Here is a 23,390-nt window from a genome sequence, read left to right on the forward strand (position 1 = left end):
ATTGTGTTTTAAAACGAAAACCTCCTTACTCTCATAATACAGGAACTTTAGTTTAACTCCTACAAAAGTTTGCACAAAAATTAACCTTAAAGATGTATTTTCCCCAAAAAAATAAAAAAATGAAAATCAATTAAATCATACTAGTTTTAATAAAGTTAATCACTTTGGTAGAAAAAAACCAAACACAAATTATGTTTTCACTTATAAAATGACAAAATAAATGGTTAAATTCAACCAAAAACCTATTGGCTAGCAGCCAAGTTGACTATTTTTTTGCTTTAAATTACAGTTTTTTCAGGTAAATACACTTTTTTCCAATCAAATTATTTTGTCAAAGTGGATAACTTTTATGACATTCAAATAGCATATTCAACAACATTTTTTTTAAATAATTACTTTTTTCAGGGCCACGATACACGATACTTTTACAGATTTCTAAGCACAGAGGTTCATTAGCCTACAGTAGTACAACTAGGCGAAATCCCATACACAAAATAAGCCCACTTTATCTGCTCAGTTGTGTATAAACTATTGACATTTTTAAAATATATTTTTAAAATGAAATATCCTTGTAAATCTCAATCAAAATGAATTAACCAAGTAATAAAATAATACATTTGAATGTCAGATTTTAAATCTTAAAAAAAATCTATTTTGGCACAATAGTTAATATCAATGGAATGTTGAAACCCACTGACATCTTGGTAACATATGCAATACCTTTTCCAATTAAGTTGTGGAGAGACAAACTGGTGGCAGCACTCAACACGAAGGGTCCTTAGGTGAGTAGAAAGATGTGGTATGTGTCATCCACACCTGCGTGCAATCCAGCCGAGTAGGCTGCAAGTTGCAGGTTATACCCCCATTTACATTTTATTTAAGTATTTTATACTCTAAGGCATGATCTAACTGGTTTACATTTATTTAATTTGTATTTCAGTGTGTGTCCAGTAGAATAGCAAACCCTTGATATAGAGTAAGGCAGAAAAATAGGAGATGTTTCCCAATTTAAAGTTATAAGGCATGATTTGATATTTGATAGACTTTTCTTGTCACGTCCCAGCAAGGATAATCTACGAATATTCAAGATTTACTTAAATTGTCATTCTTAAATATAAGTATTATAAGTTCTATTTTTAAAATGATGATGGGCTACCGAAAGACACAGTTGATAAAAAAGAATAAGGTCGCATGAGAATTAGGGCACTATGGGAACAATTAAGTATGGGTATGATAAAGACACTATGTAATAATTTAACAACCATGGAATGGTTTACAGTTAACTACACAAATAGTTGCTATAAGGCATCATATTAACTGGTCTATACCCTAGTTTAAAGCAGTTAAAAATTATACCATCAATTTATACCTTGTCACCAGAATGGAAGGATGCATACCATATTGGTGTCATACCGCCATGATATCAGATACATTAGCATGTTACCAAGGTACCATGTTACTAACATGTCACCAAGGTACCATGTTACCAACATGTCACCAAGGTACCACGTTACCAACATGTCACCAAGGTACCATGTTACCTAAATGTCACCAAGGTACCATGTCACCAAGGTAGCATGTTACCAACATGTCACCAAGGTAGCATGTTACCAGCATGTCACCAAGGTACCATGTTACCAACATGTCACCAAGGTACCATGTTACTAACATGTCACCAAGGTAGCATGTTACCAACATGTCACCAAGGTACCATGTTACCAACATCTCACCAAGGTACCATGTTACCAACATGTTACCAAGGCAACACACGGATTAGTAACGAGTACTCTATCACTAGGGCAATATCACCATACCATGGTAGCATACCACCAGGGTACCATGTCACCAGGACACACCACAACACCATATATTAAACCTACATACACTTGCATGTTGTGTATAATTTAAATTTACCAATATTACTTAAATAACAGTGAATTTAAAAAATAAATATACTAAACACGATATTTAGGTCATCCAAGGCTAATGTGGTCAGAATTGAATGCTAGATGCAAAGAAAATACATAAATAACCAATATTAATGAGATTCTTTGCATTACTGTATGTACTTATATAAAAAAATATTTACAGTTTTAAACTTTATACAGTATATATAAGTATGCATATCAAACACATAGCTATATATACATATATTCATTTTATACGCATGTACATTAAAAGAATACTGGGAATATACAGTTGATAATGCCAAAATAATAAATATTATATTTATTTATATATAATACATTTTTTACTGTAAATTTCACAACAATGACCCAAGATTTTTTTTTAGAGGAGTGTTTACAATACTTTTGTAACCAAAATTCTAATACTATTTTAATCACATAATGCCGCTGTAATTTTAAAACAAAACTGCATATGTACGCCTTGATTATGTAGGGGATGAAATTGTAAATGTTCTCTGAACATAATATGGGGAACCTTAACATACATATTGCATATTTCAATTTATTTACTTTTGTTAAGAAATTCATAAGACATAACATTAAAAATTGTGTGCAGAGAATCAAACATTTTCAAAAATAAAGAACTGTATTTTAAGGATGAGCAACACTGTGTTTAGTGAGTTAAGTACAAGTGACCACAAGGTATATTAACATGTGTAGCCAGCACCATACTACAGAAAGTAAAGGCGTTCTAAAATTAGAAAGTTAAAACAATAAATACATATGTACATATACAAACTTAAATGTTTCCTTAATATAATACTATTCTATAGATTATTTTCTTCAAACTGATATATTAATATATAACAATATTTAATAAATATTATAATATCTCTTGTATTTATTTTAAAATATTGCCTTTAAGAAAATTTTGAAAATTATATACTTTGTATCAGAAACTCAATATGTGGTAGAATCAAGGTAACAGTTGTACACGGCAAATACCAGTATCGAAAATGAACATTATATGATTAACACAACAATGAATGCAATCGCCATCACTAAATGTTTCATTATCATGCCGCTCCACGTGGCTATGTGCCAATCGATTGGCGTTCGCTTGGATTTTCCAGTGCCAGACTTGTGCGAAAGACCCTTTACTCAGGTAGTTCTGTTACCCAGGTAAATGATTACACTGCTTACATTGAAATATAAATTCAGTCATCTTATTTCAATGGCTGTGTAAATGGTGCATCTTAGACCTTCTCTGGGGAGCATCTATTCAGGGGACACTTTTCTGAACAAGGGGAAATATATATTTTAACACTACAGCCCGCTGTTCAATGTACACCTCTATAAAGGGGATAGTGCTTGGTCCGAAAGTGTCCCCTTAATAGGGGTTTTTACTGGATACTTGCAGGTACAGACTGTGTCTCTAGTCTCTACCACATGGTATAAGAAATTACAGTAATTCAAAATAAATTAATATAAGACCAATTTATATATAAATATTATTATATTATTAATATTTATAATTTTTGGCATAAATAGTATTAATTACAAGGCAATAATAAATAAAACAAAGATATATATTAATATATGCAACTAATTGCCACATTTTCTATGCACAAATACACCTGGAATTTATGTTAATAAATATTTCATTCATATTTTTCACATATCTTATACTGTCTACATTATCAAACTTTATGTGACAAAGTGATATGCACAAATATGGCAGTACTATGAGATCATCATGTCCATATATGGGCACATCACATTTTGTTGTCACATAAGCTTTGATAGTGTAGACAGAGCTTGCATTTAACATGTACAGGCCTACAAAAACAACCTCCTTAAGTTACTAAACTTTAGAACCAGAAATGGAGATAGTTAGCCTATCAACCAGATGATAAATCTGGCCAATTAAACTCTGTTCTATATTTGGAGGGAACCTGCATTTAAATAAATATAGAGAGATAGTCGATATCTCATATTATTGTCTAGCACTTGCACTAATAAGTGACCGGATGCTTACAACATTCAGATAGGCTCTGATGAGTTATGACATATAAATAAATATATATTAAAAATAAATACACTTCATGTGAGTACGGTACCATTGAAAACTGTGACGTCAGAGTATAGTATATCGCAATAAGGCATATAAATAAATACTTTATAGGTATATATTACAAGATCATAACATTGATTTGAACTCAGCTTCACTGTTGGAATGGCGTGACATGGAACATATAACAACGATTGCACACACGTACTGCCTTCCGCTGACCGTATCGCGGCAATGGAACTGAATTCGCGGAACATCTAGCACAGAAAATCTGAAAGAAATTTATTATCACATATTTAATACTGAATATTGATTTACAGTAGGCACACTATGGAATGTAAGCACTTTATTTACCTGTTATGAATGTTGTACAAGTAACTCATTTGAAAAAGAAATATTTAATTATTAGTATGAAGTTGCTGTTCATGGCACCAGATTAGGCCTTCCCTTGTATTCACCGGGTGAAGGGTCTACCATGGGCAGCAGACTTGAATAACCCCTTTTCATTGTTATAAAAAGATTCACATTTACTTTGTGTACATGTGCCCTTTATTAAACAGAACCAACAACTTAACATAAAATCCGAAGGATGAGGCATGAGTGTAAAACATACTTCCCAAGATAGTACTATGAAGTCTCAGAATTTGTGTCACATTTTTATACTATTGCGCATTCGCATTGCAACGTCTAAAGCTCTGTCTACACTATCAAATTTTATGCGACAAAAAAATGTGATGTGCCAATATATGGACATGTTTAAGCATGTCACTACAATATTTGGGCACATCACACTTTTTATGTCAGTTTGATAGTGTAGAAAGAGCTGAATGCTTACCTTGCCACAATTCCTACAGTGATGTTTTCGTCTAAGAACTGTAAACTGTGATTTGCATCCGAAACAATGTGTACACTGTTCATCTGGCTGCCAACATGGTAAGCCTGTCAAATTGAGAAAGAGAAGAAAAATACCATTGCATCATTAGCAAGAAAAGGTATTACTGTACTTATTTTATGGCTTAAATTATGTATAGTAGACAACTACAACAATGAACACACATCTAATTGATGATATTTGAAAATGATAGTGGTACATATTTCCACATTTATTAAAAATGTTACTAACCTTCGACCCTTTGACCCGATTTATTTCTACTCCTTGTACTGTTATGTCTCCGTTTTTCATCTCCAACTCTCCCACTATGATTGCTATTGTGCCGTGCCCTTCTATCCCCGCTGTTGTGCCTCAAACATCGTTCCTCTCCGTTTATTCCGCCCCCGCTGTGACCACTTCCATGTCGGTGTCGTTCTTCAAACACCTCTGGCATTGCTTGTGCAGACGGATTGATGTGGTTAAGGAATGTAGCGGTCTCTTCTTCCGGGTTTTCCGGTAGAGTTTGAACAAGGTTACTAATATCAAAGGGGTCAAGGCATTTGACCTCAAATACAGTTTTTAAAATGTTGCGCAAGTCACTGGCATAGTTAGACTGAAGTTGATCTGCGACACCTGAAAATAATAATTAATCAAATTACAGATATACTTCACACTCTACAAGAAAAACTCAAGAAACAGATGTAGTTATAATCAAGCTCATACTGGAAAAATAGGATTACGCCCTCTATGCACGCACCCACAACAACCAGCAGTGCAGCGCCTACCCAGTTCAGCACACTGGGAGACAATTTCCTACTCTTTTCTTCAAACTGGACTGTACCTACATGGGACCATCCATCTAAAGGACAAGGCAATGAGAGCAAAGCATCTTACCCTTAAGCTCTGTCTACACTATCAAACTAGTTTGAAAAAAAAAAGTGTGATGTGCCAAAATATGGTAGTGATATTCCCAAATATGGTAGTGATATGACATCACCATGACCATTTTTTTGTCATATAAAGTTTGATAGTGTAGACAGAGCTTAAGGATCAATATGGCAAAGACACATTTACACTATATCACTCTCCAAAGGGTCTATAAAGCACCCAATATTTCAAGGCATTTTTTAATTCCAATGAGCCCAATATTGCTCAACTACGGTTAAACCAGTTGTTAAACATGGTACAGTCAACTCTCCTAATACCGGACTATCTAAAAACCGGAAACTCTCCCAAAACCCGACTTTCTTTGAGGTCCAAAAGGTCCCAAATTAATTTTTACCATTAAGAACACATTCTGAATACCAGACTTTCCAGAAAACCAGATATATTAGGTCAGCCCAAAGGTGTCCGGTATTGGGAGAGTTGACTGTATTATCGTATAACCTACTAACCTGCGACACAAACAAATAAACGGTGTACAAGATCACTAGTACTACTGAATCGTGATCTTGTCTCTTCTTTGGCTGCTTGCTCAGCTGCTTTGATTGCCATGGCGATCTCATGATCATCATGATTGTCCGATAAGTAGGAAGTAGCATCACTGTCACTAAAAAATAAAGGATGAATTAAATATCTATCAATCATTGAGAGCAAGTAACAGTGTATAGGAACAGAAATATATAACTACTGTATAACCAATAAGGTGACATCCTTATTTGTGTTACTTCAATTAATAGCTTGTTCACCTTTCTTGGTGTATTAAAAATCATCCTACTCAAAAAGAAGTTAAAAATACACTTTTTATTTCAAAGTTTTAAGTATATTAATTAATTTTCATCAGGCTTCATTTTTAAAAAGTTTCTAGTGAATCCGAGTGTTTTTTTAAATTTAATTTCCAGGACCACTTAAAGGAGGGTCTTCAATTATTTTAACTCCATTTTTCAATTACCTGTCCTGGAAATTTAAAAAAATGCAATAACAAGAAAATTAAAGCACTCAGAAACTGAGTGAAGTACTTTGCAAAATATTGGTAACTTCAAAATTGTAGGTGCTAACAAAGAAACAAAGCAAGTACTATACTTTGCCAAGTAATAAAACATGGTTACTTTATGTTAATTAGGTAATTACTGTACCTATCATCCGATTCCCATTTGAAGTCTTCATTCTGTGCCTCAAAGCGTTCACATGTAGAACAGGAACAGGTAGAACACTCATCGTCATACTCCTCATCATCATACTCTTCACCATCATCACTGAACCTGCTATGGTTATCCATTGACTTTGATCTCAATCCTGCCCCGGCATGATGCCCCACGATACGGTTCTGCGACAGCGACGACATCGAGCTACCAGTGCTGGCAACACTGGGTGATCTTGTGTGCGACTTTGTTCCGTTATTACTATCATGATTGCTATCGGATGCTTGAACCTTACTCAGGTAGAAAACATCACCCTCACCATCTTCTTCATCTGGCAACATCTCATCTTGGTTCGTGTGATCGTAATATTCAACATTTTCAAGGTCCGACAGAAAGCGTGTCATAGTATAATCAGTACACGTTTCCAAACCAAGAGTTGATTTTTTGCTAAGCCCTGCTGCGGGTTTATGATTTTCGGTGCGCGTAACTTCGCGGTGCGCATTCATACTAGTTATCCTAGCCTTGCATTCTTGGAGTATATTTTCATCTGGTTCGCTACCTTTGCGGCCTAGAGTAGTTCCTGCATCGTCGCTGCCCTCTCGTGAACTGCATTCCGTATTCCCACCGCTTCTAACTTTCCCGTTAGCCGTAAGGTAGTATTTCTTTACGGCTTCTTTGTCCGATAATTCCGAGCTTGCTCCTGAGCCATTTGTTCTATTGTCTGTATTTTTAGAAGATGTTTCTCTCTCTGATCCTGGGTTACCAGAATCATCGTCCCCTTTCATGCTTGATTTTTTGGTAGATTCGCTAAAACGCCTATCACATTGCACATCTATTTCTTCCGTTAATGCGGAATCTTTCCCAACGGAAGATGACGATAAATCTCCATTACACTGGGAGGAATTTCTTCTACGCGAACTACCACTTGACCGTCTCCTTTCACTTGATCTTCGACATCTCTTGTGACGAATGTCATCACCATTGGTTTCAGTAGTGTTATTAACTTGTATAGTAGGCAGATCATCAATTAAATGTCCGTTTGTATTATTCACATTCTCTTTCGCGTCTCTCAATTGTTGAACATTGTCCTCCGATAAATGACTACTTGAAAAAGGAAGAGAATCTGCCACTAAGTATTCCAACATCTGATCAGAAAAATCATTCCCACTGGATTTTGCTGGTTCCATTTGTTCCAGATCACAATCCAAAGGAAAACTGCTGCATAGTGTGGAACGTTCCGTTAGTGTACTGACACTAGCTGGTGATTGTCCAAACATGTCATTGTGACCAAGACTTCTGATTGGCGATTGCATGTGGTTGTTTGTGCGACCATGTAGCATAGGTATAGCTTTACTGGCGGTAGTACCATTCAGGGCTATGAGTTCTTTTTCTATGTCTTCCCACGACAGGTCATTACTACTTAAGGCTTTTTCCAGTAAATGTAATTCAATAGTTGTTAATGTGCACAATAATTCTCTGTCGGAAAAAGAAAAGAAGAAATTTGACAGTAGTTGTAGAGGCCTGTTTTATCCATAAAGCTCTGTCTACACTAGTTTGACAAAAAAAAGTGTGATGTGCCCAAATATCGTAGAAACATGCCCAAATATAGTAGTGATATGACATCATCATGTCGATATATGGGCACATTACATTTTTTTGTCACATAAACTTTGATAGTGTAGATAGAGCTTAAGACAAAGCTTCGTTTGAAATGTAAAAATGGATTATTAAACCAAGAACCAGTAACGTTTTTTGCACATTTTGGCTCTGACACTTTACCTTCCCTCAATTCCAGTATAGCTTTGTTATGAGCTGCAAAGGAATCAATGAATCGAATACCAAGTATAAAAGATAAGTTCATAAAATTTTATTCACCTAATTTTACGCAGAACATTTCGGTAAGGTCGAAAGAATTCCGACATTTTACTTGCTGACACATCAACGTTTAGAGGTCCATCAGGAAAGATAACAAGACCACTAACAAGATAAAAAAACATGAAATAGAAATTAATAATAATAAAACATGCTATTTCTTATTTATTCTTTAAAATGCTTACATAATATGATAACACATTCATAAAAATAAAAAATTAGTGCTTTAAAAAAAATAATATTCATTGCTATATTCGATAAATCAAATTCAGGATGTGTAAAATAATGATTATTATTTTAAAGGCAATAATGCATATTTTATTATATAATCAGAATATTACAGTAGTACTTACTACTGCAAACATTTGATATCAAACACAACTTAACAGATAAACTCCCTCTGGAGACCAACAAATCCAGTAATCCTATTCTTTACAATGGTAAAATGGCAGGACACACTTAACTATAGAGGCCGATAGTCAATATGTTGTAGCCTAAATTGGCTCTCAGCCAATTTGATGCTAGACAAAAATCTATTTACATTTCTAGTATTATAATGGTTTCCTGCTTGGCCTAGACAGAATAATAAAAGGCATTTTTCTTGACAATTACTGCATTCTAATGATGGGAAAGAATTGAAGTTGGCAGCGTGCCAAAATAACTTGTATGCCTGGATAAATTAATATATTACTATGTACAGATGAATATATGTAGTAGTAAATAGCACATCATAACACAACCTTAACTGATTAACTTTAACTTAGTATTATCATGGGAATTAGCACATGACAATCACAAATGTATTATATTTAAACTAGATAGTAGTACAGTACTAGTAATCATAATTATCAATGTTTAGCAAGCAGGATAAGAGCCTTAAACGGAAGTGTGAATGAGCAATAGAAATATTCATGAATAACTTGAGGTGATGAATGTGAGTAGGGTCAATTATTTTTTAGGTGTGAAACGCCCTTAAGAGTTAATAAATATAGAATATTAAAACATACCATACTATAACGAGCCTGGGTAATGTGAACATAAGCGCCGCATCGTAATCATCTATCATCTCCTGCGTCAGCAATTTCTCTTTCACAGCTCTAATGAAATTTAAGATGAGAAAAACTGTTATGATATTGAAAAAAACATAACTGTCTCTTATTTTAAATAAAAAAATGCATTTAGAATTTGCTAGGTGTCACAATATCATGGATCATTGACCCATCATAATTGCAACATTTTATAAACACTGAAGTAAATAATAATTTAGGCATAGGAATTAAAACATTCTTATTCAAGATGTTTGTTTTTTGTTTTGGCAAAAAAAATACCGTAATCAGCTGAAAATTTGAATATTCCAAATTGTTAATTTAAAAAGAAATTCAACACAACATAACCTCTAAATAAGGGTGTCTCTTGAATGGGATGTCCCAAGGGAGTAATTTGGGTTACATTCCTTCTTGCTTTCCTGGTCACAAAGATGGTCTTTAAATGGAGTACATACAAGCAATATTACCCATGCAAAGAAGCTTCTACCCATCATTAACTTTTTGGCACACAATTTTTATTACATCACATCCATGGGTGGTAGTAGTTTCATTCAGAAGTCTGGTTACTGTTACCAACCTTTGTTTAAAACCAGACAGAATGAGACAATAGGTATTTTGTTATTTAACTTTGACCCTTGGCGTGTGTTATATAATTAGTTGCTTTTTAGAATTTCTTCATTGGACTTGATAATAATCATTTCAAGGAAGGGACTTTGAAATCCATGAATGAGAGTGCGTTTATTGTAAACAAATAATAGGAAAATAACGCTTAAAAAAGAATGACGTTTCAAACTGAGTTGAAACGTCATTCTTTTTTAAGCGTTATTTTCCTATTATTTGTTTACAATAAACGCACTCTCATTCATGGATTTCAAAGTCTCTTCCTTGAAATGAATGACATTCAAGATCAATTAATCAACAGGTATGGTAGTTAATATTAACACCTCACCTGTCCACAGTTTCACAGAATAAAATAATAACGTCCTGTTGCGTATCATAATCCAGGGCAGTCTTGACCGGTACCATTGCACTCACATAGCTCAATTCAAACTCTGAGGATATCACATCAAAGTGTTTCAATGCTGATTTTACCTAAAAATAAGACAAGCAAAATATATTTAATGTTTTGTATTATTTTATTTTCCCACATTTAAACTCTATTTACATCTGCACCAATCATATGAAACATCTGCCTATAGACCAAATGTTACAATCCAAGTCATGAAGGACATTTCACTTTTTTGGATTCCTCAAACATTTATACATTTCTTTAAAGAAACATTGCATATCATTTATCTGCATCATATCTCTTAACATATAGTAGATTATCTTTCTACCTTCAAAAATTAGCTCATGGACCCAGTAGACTGACCACATTGAGGCTGCAATTACATAATGGGTAGATGACATTACAGATACATTAATTGGAGAAAAGAACAAAGAAAGTCTAGATGGAACCACAACCTGCCTTTTCTGAGAAGCACAACCTCAGGAATGTTGAATTTAAAATTAAAATGCAGCTTGTGATGAAGAAGAGGTAAACTACGCCCTATGTAATTTATAGGGTATGTCCGAACAAGGATAAAGAAGGGCTGAATATGTCCTACATGATTTATAGGGTAGACTATTAAATTAATCACATTAAACTCACTCACTATCAAACTTTACGTGACAAAAAAAGTGTGATGTGCCCAAATATGGTAGTGATATGCTTAAATATGGTAGTGATATGACATCATCCTGTCCATACAGTAAATGGGCATATCACATTTTTTTGTCACATAAAGTTTGAGAGTGTAGACAGAGCAAATTAAAGAGTAAACGACACAAACCTTATCAGAATAATTATTGATATTTTTTAGACACTGATCCTTGAGCATGTTGCGTAATGAATCTAAACTTCCAATAAGCGCCCTCGCAAGTGGCCTTAAAGCTGCACTCTCGATTTCACGTTGCATAATAGTTGAACCGGCAGCAAGACACTACAAAAAACAATATGTCATACATAATTAATATTACACAAAGCAGAAATGGTGTTAATTTTCTACTGAGTATATCTTGCTCTTTGAGAATATGGCATTTGTCGGTTTATCCATGTAAGCTATGCACAAAATAGACAATATTAGTCAATATTTTTTCTTTTAAAAAAAAGTTTTCAATGAGTCTCTTATCAAGGAAATCATTCTTCTTCATATGCAATAAAGGATAAAGTTAATAATTAATATCGTACTGGCTTGGTATAACCACCTCTCCCAAACCTAAATCAATTATTTTGGAGAGCTTGGACAAAAGTATAGCGGGTTAAAATTACTATTATTAAATGATGGAATTAATTGTATATCCTAGGGTAAGTATACTAGAATAGTACAGTAAATACTACATACAATACATAAGTACACATAACAGTATATGAAAGATTTGAACCATAACACAACAAGCACATTATTTCAAGTGCTCTTTTAAAATAGCTGGCAAATGAACGTGAATACTCAAGTAGTGAATTTAAAGCGGCATTTTTCTTGGACTAATGCCAAGTCTAACAGTAATGCTTTCCAATGTAATAGGAATCCAACAACGTAGTAGCGTCTGCATGTGATTGTTTTCAATTAATTCAGCTTAATGCTATTCTCATTGCAATAGACGCATCGCTGAATCAATTATTAACGGCTATTGGACAATATTACTAGCATTTATTTGTAAACAGCTTTTAAGGACTGATCTGATTATTTTTTTAAATAGATCAAGGTGATTTTTTTTAAATTTAATCAATAATTAAAATATTCCATACGGACGCAGATAAATTTAATATTATTTCCAATTAAGAAAAATCTCACTGGATGCCCAATTAACTTATTTATACAGGTCGTAAGCGGACACTATCATTTTATTTATTTATTTTCAATTTTTTGTTAATAATGTATGAGTAGGTCTAATAGTGTAACCCTATAGTGAACGTCACTCTATAGAGGGCGTTCAGAGTGAGAGCTTGTGGGTTAAAGATGGAGAGACTCGTGTTTTAAATTGTGTGTCGGAACAACCCAATAAAGTGTTGTATTTACAGTATAGCTAGATTCTGTGTGATTGATTACTACCACAAATAATACGTTCATAGGTTACAATAGCATTGGTAACTTTTAGACAAATTGCCAGCAATCTCGAAATGTGGCAATAATCCAGAAATATACTGATTCAGTACAACGCTTTTTGTGATGCACCTACAGTATTAAAGGGGACACGTTCTTGAAAAAGAACTGATAATATTATGTTCCAATACTCTATTCGAAGTCAGCTCTGGGGACACTTTGTTCAAGGTATCACATAGAACTATTCTACTTAAGCACGAGCCATGGAGAATCTAAATAATCAACCTCACTATCTTGTTTGAGCAGCAGCAGCTGCACAAGATGAAACAAGACATAAATAAACGTATGTTAACCGCTATTCAACTGTGATCTGTTTAAGTAGTATTAATATCATTAGTGTATCTATAGGATTGAATCAACGCAAAGTATCATTAATCTTCAAGGAAAATAATTTATTGTTCATTTCTACAGTAGTACTGTATGGTTTCAAGTATAAGCCTCTTTTTTGAAGGTTTAATAAATTATTAATTTGCTGCTATGTAGTATGTTTAAATAACATGGTATTAAAACTGACTCCAAATAACGAGAGGCAAGCCACCCATGATTCAACATTTCGATCTTTATTTGATCGTCAGGGCCGGCGCTAGTCCGGGCTCGCCCTGCTTGCGCAGACCTAGCTCAGTCACGGCACGCGCCCATGATCATCATTCCTGATGATGATCAAATAAAGAGCGAAATGTTGAATCATGGCTTGCCTCCCATTATTTGGAGTCAGTTTTATACAATGTTATTTAAACATAACCAGTGCATCTATTGGTAGTATGTTTATAAAACAATTTAAATATCAAATAAATACTAAAAAAATAACTTTTTGCTTATAGGATACTAATTTGCTAATAATAGTTTTACCATAAAACATAGTAGTGAAAATAGTACACTTGCATAAACCATTAATTGTGAAACTTTGGCTAGTTTCCATGTATTGACATTTGAATTCAGTTTTCATAAATCATTAATCATTTTGAATAATTGTACAGTAGTTTCAATAGTACAATGTAGCAATTATGTATCTGCTAGACAATGACAAAATGTGATTATCTATTTCCTTTCAGCTTTGATATATATACATAGTAAAGTAATGTACATTGATGAAAAATGAATATTTGTCTATTTCTAGGTAGTCTAATATTCAGTTACATTAATTATAAACAATGCTAAATGTACGCATTCATTAATAACCCAATTTCCTTCAAAAATGTTATTTCATTTAAGAAAATGTGACAATTACCTTGAGTGATTTAAAAAAAAGTATACAGTATATTAACTGAAATGTATTTTTACATTGAAACTAATATATTATTCAATTTTCTATAAATTGAACATTAAATGTCCTAGTTTCCGTTCCATAGACCTACATTTTTTGGCAAATTTACTATACACTGTAAATTATAAAAACGCACTAGTTATTAACAGGTCGATATCAAGTACATTTCTACTACTTGAAAGGCAAAATGCTAGTTTTACATAAGTAAAGTCTGAGTACAATTGCGCATAATTATTTGGTGCAAAATTTGTTGAACCTGAGATTTTATCAGCTTTAACCAAAAGACAAGATATTACTGAAGGACAGTGTACAGTAGTAATAAGTAGTGTAATAGGTTTATCGAAAATAGCGCGAGCGATGCGTAATGGAAAGGAATTGGGAGCAATAGCGCCACCACTAGTAAATAAAGTTTTTATTATACAGTGGCGCTATTGCTTTCAAACCCTTCCCATCATGCATTGTGAAATGATGTTCCTGGCGAAATCAAGCTATTTGCAACCTAGAAACACCATCTTACCGGGAGCAGACCCTTGATTAGACCCCTTGGCATGGGTGACCAATAGAAATTATGTTTTATAAACATACTTTTATTCTTGACACTTACCTCAGCTCCAAACCACAGTTGACCGGCAAGACTGTCTTGAAGCACGTCGTCAGGAAACTTAGCACGAAAGTCACGATTCGCTCGATCATTTGGAATTGCACACTCCATTATATTTTCAATCAAACCTATTGTAGAAAAAAACATGATTAGTTAATGAATACCAGAGTATAAAATAGAATTATATTATAAACATTTTATACCTGTAATAGTCTGCTGACCCTCCTTTGAGGTACTATACTATAGGGTATTGAAAAAAACCTGCAAACCTCCAAAAAGAACATAGCAAACCTTATTGAACCAACATAAAAGTGATTGAATCATGTAGTGTACAGTACAACAACTCACTTGCTATGTCCGTTTAAAAAATAAATAAAATTGTTTTTGTTAATACTTATTTTTGGGGTAAAACATCATTTTGTTGGTACTATATTGCACATGGATAATTGTAAACAACAAAGAATGTTGTATTAATGTGAATAATATTGTAGGTAAAATTTTTATATAACAACAATTATACAATATTATTATTATTCTAACAAATCAGTGTTTAAAGTGTCATTTTAATAATAGCATATGATTCCATACTCATTATCAATCATATCATTGCATAAAATTTAAATAAAATCGAAGCATATTTTATGACTGGCACTAAAATCAATTTCTAAAGAGACTTGAACATAAAATCCTAAACAATCAGTTTCAACACTAATAACAGTTTAAAAAAATATAATATACGATTTAAATTATTATTATTGCTTATATTTTATAATATTTTAAATTGTTGAGTTTTTATTGTTCAGAATAATTTATCTACAATTTGAATATTACTGAATTCATTATTTACTTTAAAATACCATAATACCTAAAATAGTAGACAACCACAGTATACAAACTTGAATGAATAAATATAAATAAACATTATGATTATAATTTAATGCAAAGACACGTGCCTGCCAGCAAATTATTTATTTAAGTACATTGAATGTTGTAAATGTTAAGGTGTGGAAATGGGTAAAAGTTTAGTACAACATGAGTCATTAAAGCTCTGTCCACACTATCAAATTTTATGTGATGTGCCCATATATAGACATTATGATGTCATATCATTACCATATTTGGGCATATCACACTTTTTTGGTCAAATTAGTTTGATAGTATAGACAAAGCTTAAAACATAAATCACAATTACTTTTTAGTTCTGTGGTAAGGTTGTCTTAACCCCTATTCTATAAAAAAAAAAATACATTTTTTATATTAAAGTATTGATGTTTTTATAAAATTTATCCATATAATTTATGAATATTTAATGAATACTTGGCAAAATACCAAGTAATCGTACTTGATTTGTATTTTTGTTTGTTTTCGCGATAACGTCCAACCTTTTTAAAGTTATATTTTTAGTAAATAGTTAACCTCTGCCTATTGATTTTCACAAAAATCTAATATATTAAAATCTTCAATAAGGGCCAAAATATTAAATAGTTGTCTGTCGCTCTCTGCATTTATAAACCAGTTTTTTTTTTTTTTAATTAGTTTTATTAACAGTTACGATACAATCTACTGTTAGTTGAGACACACCTTACCGGTGGCCTACTTTTTAATATTGCTATTGTCTCTTCTTGGCATTGTATATTTATATTTATTTATTCTCTTTTATATTTTTGTATACTGTCGATATGAATAAAATAAAGTATGACAGTTGTATTAGTCGTGTCAAATGAATAATAGAACATCACGTCTTAAAACATCAACATTAAGGATTGTAATAATTAACAAGATTTCATGCAGCTATGTGATCAATCATCGCTGTGGCGGCAGACGCTTATTGCAAGTTGTTGGCTATGTATACTATGTAGTACTGTATGTCGGATGCATAAAATCTTACATTTAAAATAATACTATAAAACTAGTCTATTATGATGTATTGTCCCCCAAAAACATGAAAAATGAAGATTTAATTAATTAAATCAGACTTTGAATAGGTTATTTTGTAGTTTTAATAAAGTTAATCACTTCAGTAGAAAAAAAAACGAAAAAATAATGTTTTCACTTATAAAAATAACATAATAAATGGTTCAAATTCAACCAAAATCCATTGGCTGGCAGCCAATTTAGCCATTTTTTGCTTTAAATTACATTTTTTTCAGGTAAATAAATTGTTTTTAGATCTAATTTTTGGTCAAAGTGGATAACTATTCTAATGTAAAAAATTATTTTTCAGGGGGACAATACATCTTTAAATCTCACAAAGATAACGTAACATTTTGTACAATCTTTGGATGAATGTAGTGCATTGTTTTATGTAACAATATCTGGTCAATAAGACAGGATATATTGTTATGTGATACTAGTACAGTACTATTCTAATGAATTCTTTCAAGTTCAAATAAGATGTATTGTACTGTATAGTAGTACTCCAAAAATAACCCTGAAAATGAAACTTAATAAACAAGACATTTATGCAATATTAAAATGGCCTATTAAACAAAACATTTTTTTAAAATTATTTTTACAGGGCAAAACAGAAACTGGCTGGCTCAGTATTACCAATTTGATCTGTTTGATTCGTAATACGGAATTATCTCGCATACATATTGACCAATCAGATTACAGAATTGTGCATGAAGGGATGTGCAGTATGCCAGACAAGTATTACATCAACCCCTACTGTACCATGACATTATTAACATTTGTTGACATGAGCATGACCTTCTATATCTGACAATTTAATAGACAATTTAATGATGTAATAGTAATACATCATCCGGTTACTACCATACTGTTGCAGTTCATATTAAGCAAGGCTGTGCATTATTATTATGATTACATTTAGGGAATTCAGAGTTTAGAGAAAAAAGGTAGAATGAAATATGTTGCTCTGGTTGTAAGTTAACTTTTGTGTAAAGCTCTGTCTACACTATCAAACTTTATGTGACAAAAAATGTGATGTGCCCATATATGGACATGATGATGTCATATCACTACCATATTTGGGTACATCACACGTTTTTTGTCAAACTAGTTTGATAGTGTAGACAGAGCTTTAGTATGGTAACAATGACCATTTAAGATAATAACACTTATAGTCTTGAAAATAATATTATTTTAATTTAAAAGGCATGATAATAATTAATATCTATTGATAGCATTCTTACATTTGAATAATTATTTAAATTTATGGTTAAATAAATATATAAAGTTTAAAACTGTTGAATCAATCTGTTATATTTGACAGATATCAGATGGTACTGTACCTTGGTTTTTTGGAAAATTCCTCCATTATCATTGTTTAAATTTATTAATAATTTGCAAAATATGCACTAAATTTAATAATCAGAATTAATTGTATTATAAATAAATAATGTATTATTTAATAGGAATCCTAAAAATAACACAAAAGGTCGATGAGACAACAGTAACAGGTGGATATCATCATTCAGGTCACAGATTACCAATAAATGTATACAAAACAGGTTAAATATACAAAAAAACATATTCATATGGGTTTATTGGGTTAATTCAATTACCCTCTGTGAGGCATATATTTTATTAAAGTATACTTAATATAAACAAGCCAACACCCTAACTTTTAAATTCAATCAATCAACTTTAATTAGAGTCACAGTACTATTACATCAATGTGATGTTGTGGCGTAGGAGTATAAAACGACATTAATAGTGATTAATGTTAATTCATATCAATGCAGGTGAAAAGACAAGATCGATTGAATGTAATAAAGTAGTCCTAATAAAAACAAGCATCTTGAAAATAACAGATATTCCAAACAGTATGATCATTCATTTAAATTTTTGTTATAGAAAGTGTGCCTCATTATGCTCCTGACAAGTATAAAAACATCGTCGTTGTTTATTTTGCAACCGTTTTTGTTTGCAGTCGTTTATTTTGCAGTCGTTTATTTTGCAGTTATTTATTTTGCAGCCATTTATTTTGCAGCGGTTTATTTTGCAGCGGTTTTTTTTTGGCAAGCATTTATTTTGCAGCCATTCATTACATCACTTGTTACAAAAGTATATGTCATGTTGATACGAGTGTTCTGCTTTTGAATGCAAATGAAATTATTTTTATGTTTACAAAGAAAAGCATTATTTTTTTTAAGGAATATAAAAAGTTTTAAATTTTACTCCTAGATGCACATACTGTAGAAATGGATGTTTTAGGAAATTAGGATACCGTACGCCACCCACTCAATTTATTCCAAAATAACACTGTTACAGTAGCTCAACATGTTTGCACTATGCAAGTCAAATTTGATGTTTTTATCATAATTATTCATAGTATCCTACGTATTCTTCAGTGATCTTTTCAATGTTATTTAGATTTTTCTAGATAGATAATTGTAACAGATTTTAACCTTTAACGTCAGGAAACAAAATATAAACGAATGTAGTCACATGTTTCTCGTACCAATCTGTGTCATGCCTCAGTAATCAATTTAACTCTATGTTTTCATTCATGAATACCAATGCTATAGTAGAATATTTTTAAAGGCAATGACTAAAATATTTGGATTCAGATACAGTATTACAATATTTAAAATCTACAACTGTGTATCATTTTTACACTAAATTGATTAAATGCCAATTTATATAGTTTTATGAACAATAATAAAACATTGTGCTGATCTGGTAGCACTGCAATGCGGGCTGCCGTGGGTTCCTAATCCGAATTTCCTCAGTTTCCAGTTATCTTGAGGACAAATAAAAATACCTTAAATACCTTATTGTTATTATACAGAAGACGTTTGATGAACAAATGGTGTTTTATTAATGAACATAACAGTAGCGAGCTTGATGTCTTTACTATTTTAGTATTTAGCTGGAAATGCATTACAATTTGTGACATTTAGAGGGGGCCCACCCTGACTTACCTAGAACTTTATCCTGTGAGTTTCTTAACTGATTGACCAAGATAGTACATCTTTCAGGATCTTCTCTGCCGTCAAAACTGTCCAATTCCATAGAAATTGCGTTCAGTTCATCATCTGCGTAATACAGCTTGGCTAGTAACTGCGTATCAGTTTTCTGAAAAAAAAAAAAGGTAGAGTAATCATACAGGTATCTGTTTTTTAGATGTTTTTGTTTTATGTGATTCCTCTAGACATCACATTGTAAAGGTCAATTTACATCCGAAGAGTGGTGACGGTAAGCGAAAACTGCGTAGCTTGTCCCACATGGAATCTGTATCTATCCTGAGCTCTGCTTTGTGTGTAAATGATCATAAGGAATAACAGAGACTCTATATTTTTATTATCGTTATCACTCGTCTGTGTAAACTGTAAATTGGCCTTAATAAAGGGTCTGTTTCTTTTTGAAAAATCCCAAAAGGAACAGTATGTAGTTCTGGTTAATTTTTACTCAAAATAAAACCGGTTTCTGATTTGGGGATCAGTAATGACATCATTATCCACAGAGTTTATTAAAATGTATGCGTCGTTCAGTGACCTTGTGAGATGAGAATGAGACCACACCTTTTTTTTATGATACTGATTGAGGAGACCATATCAAAATTGGGGCTTCTAAAACTATATTTAAGATTAGTTTTCTTTGTGCTTTTTTTTAAAGGACAAACTTTTATTGGCAAGAAAATACCATTATTTCCGAAAAATACAGATAGTATAGTATTCTATCCATACTATCTTACTCAATAGAAACGGACCCTTAGCCACTGTAGGTAGGAAGTTTCTACTACTGTGTGAACAGCATTGACCTTTGCAGCTATTTTAGTGGTATAATGACCTTTGAATATTACCATATCATTATAAGTGTGTGCATTTTACACCACAATAATGTATACCTTGTTTGCCTTCCATACACTGAGTAGAGTATAATATTTGAATTTAAAATAAATATCAAATAATTGCTATAATAAGAATTTATAAAACAACACTCTTTCCTCCATAATATATCAAAAATATTCAAAAGCATTGCCAAAGCATTGAATGATGAAGCGTGATGCCAATAAAACATTTGATACAGGATACAAAATCCAATATTATTTACACCTATATTTTTGTTTCAGTTTACTTGAAATGTTTTAAGGTATTGGTAATTGTGACAAAAATAGCAGAAAATTTTCTAAGGTGAAAAAATGTACACCATGTACAAAGGCCGTTGCATTCCTGAGATGCCTGACTGTGCTTTCAACACGGCATAGCTTCATACAATGCAATTAAATCTTTTGTTGACTTTTATAGTAAATGTTATGGTTTCATTCTCATATATTTAGTATTCAGTAGAACTGCATTCCGTTTCCTTGTAGACAACATTAACAAAAGTGGTCACATAAAATTGAGCTTCCACAATTCATTGTTTCCACGTCTTAATATCAACTTATTTTAAATGAGGGATGTTTTGGCATAGGGACACTTCGGTCCAATTTTAGGCCAAAACTTCCAATTTTCAAATACATTTTTCAAGTATTTTATTAAAGATTTTTTAACTGCAATTTCCACAATAAAAATCTAGTTTCTTTAAAGAAAACAATCATCATCTAGTTAAAGAAGAAAATAACAAAATCATTTCAAATTGTTCATATTTAATATAATAATTTAATAATCAATTGTTGTATACAAGGCACCTCTTATCCTACCAAGATATTTATTTGATTGTGAATTGCATTAGAAAACATGTGGTAGTCAAACATCCAAAATCCTCTGTAACCTGTAACATTATTTATCCATGCAGTACAATATACAATATCATATATCAGGATCAGGAAATAGTTCCATGTATTGTGTAATCCCAACATGTGTCCAACAGTTTAGTATAAAGTAAGGGCACCTAACTTTAGGCAACGCATTTTTGCCTGGCTAATCAAGACAACAATCTATCTATCTATTTTTTTATCAATTTAAATGATAAATCTTAATATAATAAATTAAGTAGGATACCGGTCCTAGGGTTGGCGAGGAGAAAGGTTACTTAGATAGAGTATAAAATGTTGTCATTCGACTGCCTGCAACGTTGCAAAGTGTGTGGGAGTAACGCGATACCGTTTTCCTACACGTTGGAGAGCAATGAATCTCTCCACAGACGCCCATCGATCAGCTCGCTAAGCCTAGAGACCGAGCTAATATTAAGGCCTAGCCTAGCATCATCAAACATATAACTGTACTTTTAATTTACCTTCGGTCGATGTAACCACTTCCGCAATGAAAACATTGTAAAATAATATCAATGTTACTGTAAACCTAAACATAAAGAGTAAGTGCTGGAATAATAAATAGAATATTCTTTGAAAATCCAAGCCATTACATGTGACTTCACCGTCACACACCACACATTTGTTGTCTTTTCCTTCCTACGTTTTTGTTTCCGCCAAATAGAAAAATGTGTGAGTATACGTCATCAACGGTCGATCAACCAATCAAAAAATACAATCTAACGTTCATTCGTCGTAAGTATACTTTTTGGGAATTGAAGCACATGCCCTATATGCAATGTTACATTACAAGTATTAAATTGAATATTAATTAATAAATATAATTAATAAGTATATTACATCTATGCAAATTCATTAACAAATGCTTGAAATGGCAGACTTTTAAAACAAACCACTAAAGCACAAACAATAAACTCATCCCTCTTCTAAATCGACCAGTCATACTTACTTAGGATATCATCATGTGTATTTAATACATGCGGCCTATTTATTTTCTGGGAGTAAATGTCACCATGTGACGCAATTAATTTAATCAATTAGCACGTTAGGCCTACTAGGAATTGTACATCTGAGACCATACTATTTGATACTTACCCTTTTATACATTGGTCTATTACATTACTTACGATCTAAACTACTACCCCAGTTTATAAAAAAAAACGCGTATGAATAGTAAAAGTATACACTACGACGTATATATCTGGGCTCCGCTTTTATTTCTAAAATAATTTGTTTCACTTTTATTTCGAAATATTTAGCCGAGTTCGTATTATGTTATATCTGGTATACCAAACATTTTCCGAAAAAAAGAGCTATTACGCCGATACAGTGACATTTTGAATAGATGGATGGGTGGATAAGAATGCCTTTATTTGGCCAAACCAAGAAAGACTAATCAAGGAAAGTGCGCGGTTTCATATCCGGGTATTCTTTACGCGATTTCATTTCCGAATATAGCTGAAAATATACTAGAGAGTTCCGATACAAAAGCTCAACAACTTCCGTAATAATTCTAATCCAACGCATCCAGATTGAAAGAGGGAAAAATATCATACGATAATTGAAAAAAAAAATCGTTATCGAATATTCAAACCATTTCCATCAGGTAAATCGCCAATTAGAACAGGATGCTTTATCAAACTAAGTTTCGTTATGGATGAATATGGGGCGATCACGCGCGGTTGGATATGATACTTCTTTCTTAAATCCAGGACCATGGGGATGTCATAAACATTTATATTTATTCACATTTTTATTTCCTTGTATCGAACACGGGTGTAGATTATTTTCAACATACATTCATAACAGCCGAAAAAAGGCGAAACTCCCATTATATATCATTTGTTTT

At 32.4% G+C, this 23,390-nt stretch overlaps 1 protein-coding gene across 1 annotated transcript; it reads right to left on the bottom strand.

Annotated features, from left to right (window-relative positions):
• Positions 1–2,163: 2,163 nt before the first annotated feature.
• On the bottom strand, positions 2,164–22,218 carry LOC144837474 (lateral signaling target protein 2 homolog). The gene is made up of 12 exons (XM_078692609.1): positions 22,006–22,218; positions 19,749–19,902; positions 14,860–14,984; positions 11,681–11,830; positions 10,798–10,940; positions 9,810–9,899; positions 8,806–8,907; positions 6,925–8,406; positions 6,244–6,398; positions 5,102–5,482; positions 4,814–4,917; positions 2,164–4,249 (listed from the first exon to the last, which is right to left on the bottom strand). Exons 1-12 carry the CDS (start codon positions 22,039–22,041, stop codon positions 4,133–4,135), a joined length of 3,039 nt encoding a protein of 1,012 aa, XP_078548735.1. The 5' UTR covers positions 22,042–22,218; the 3' UTR covers positions 2,164–4,132.
• Positions 22,219–23,390: the final 1,172 nt, after the last annotated feature.

Source organism: Antedon bifida, chromosome 3 (assembly GCF_963402885.1).
Source record: "Antedon bifida chromosome 3, ecAntBifi1.1, whole genome shotgun sequence".
Taxonomy (NCBI): domain Eukaryota; kingdom Metazoa; phylum Echinodermata; class Crinoidea; order Comatulida; family Antedonidae; genus Antedon; species Antedon bifida.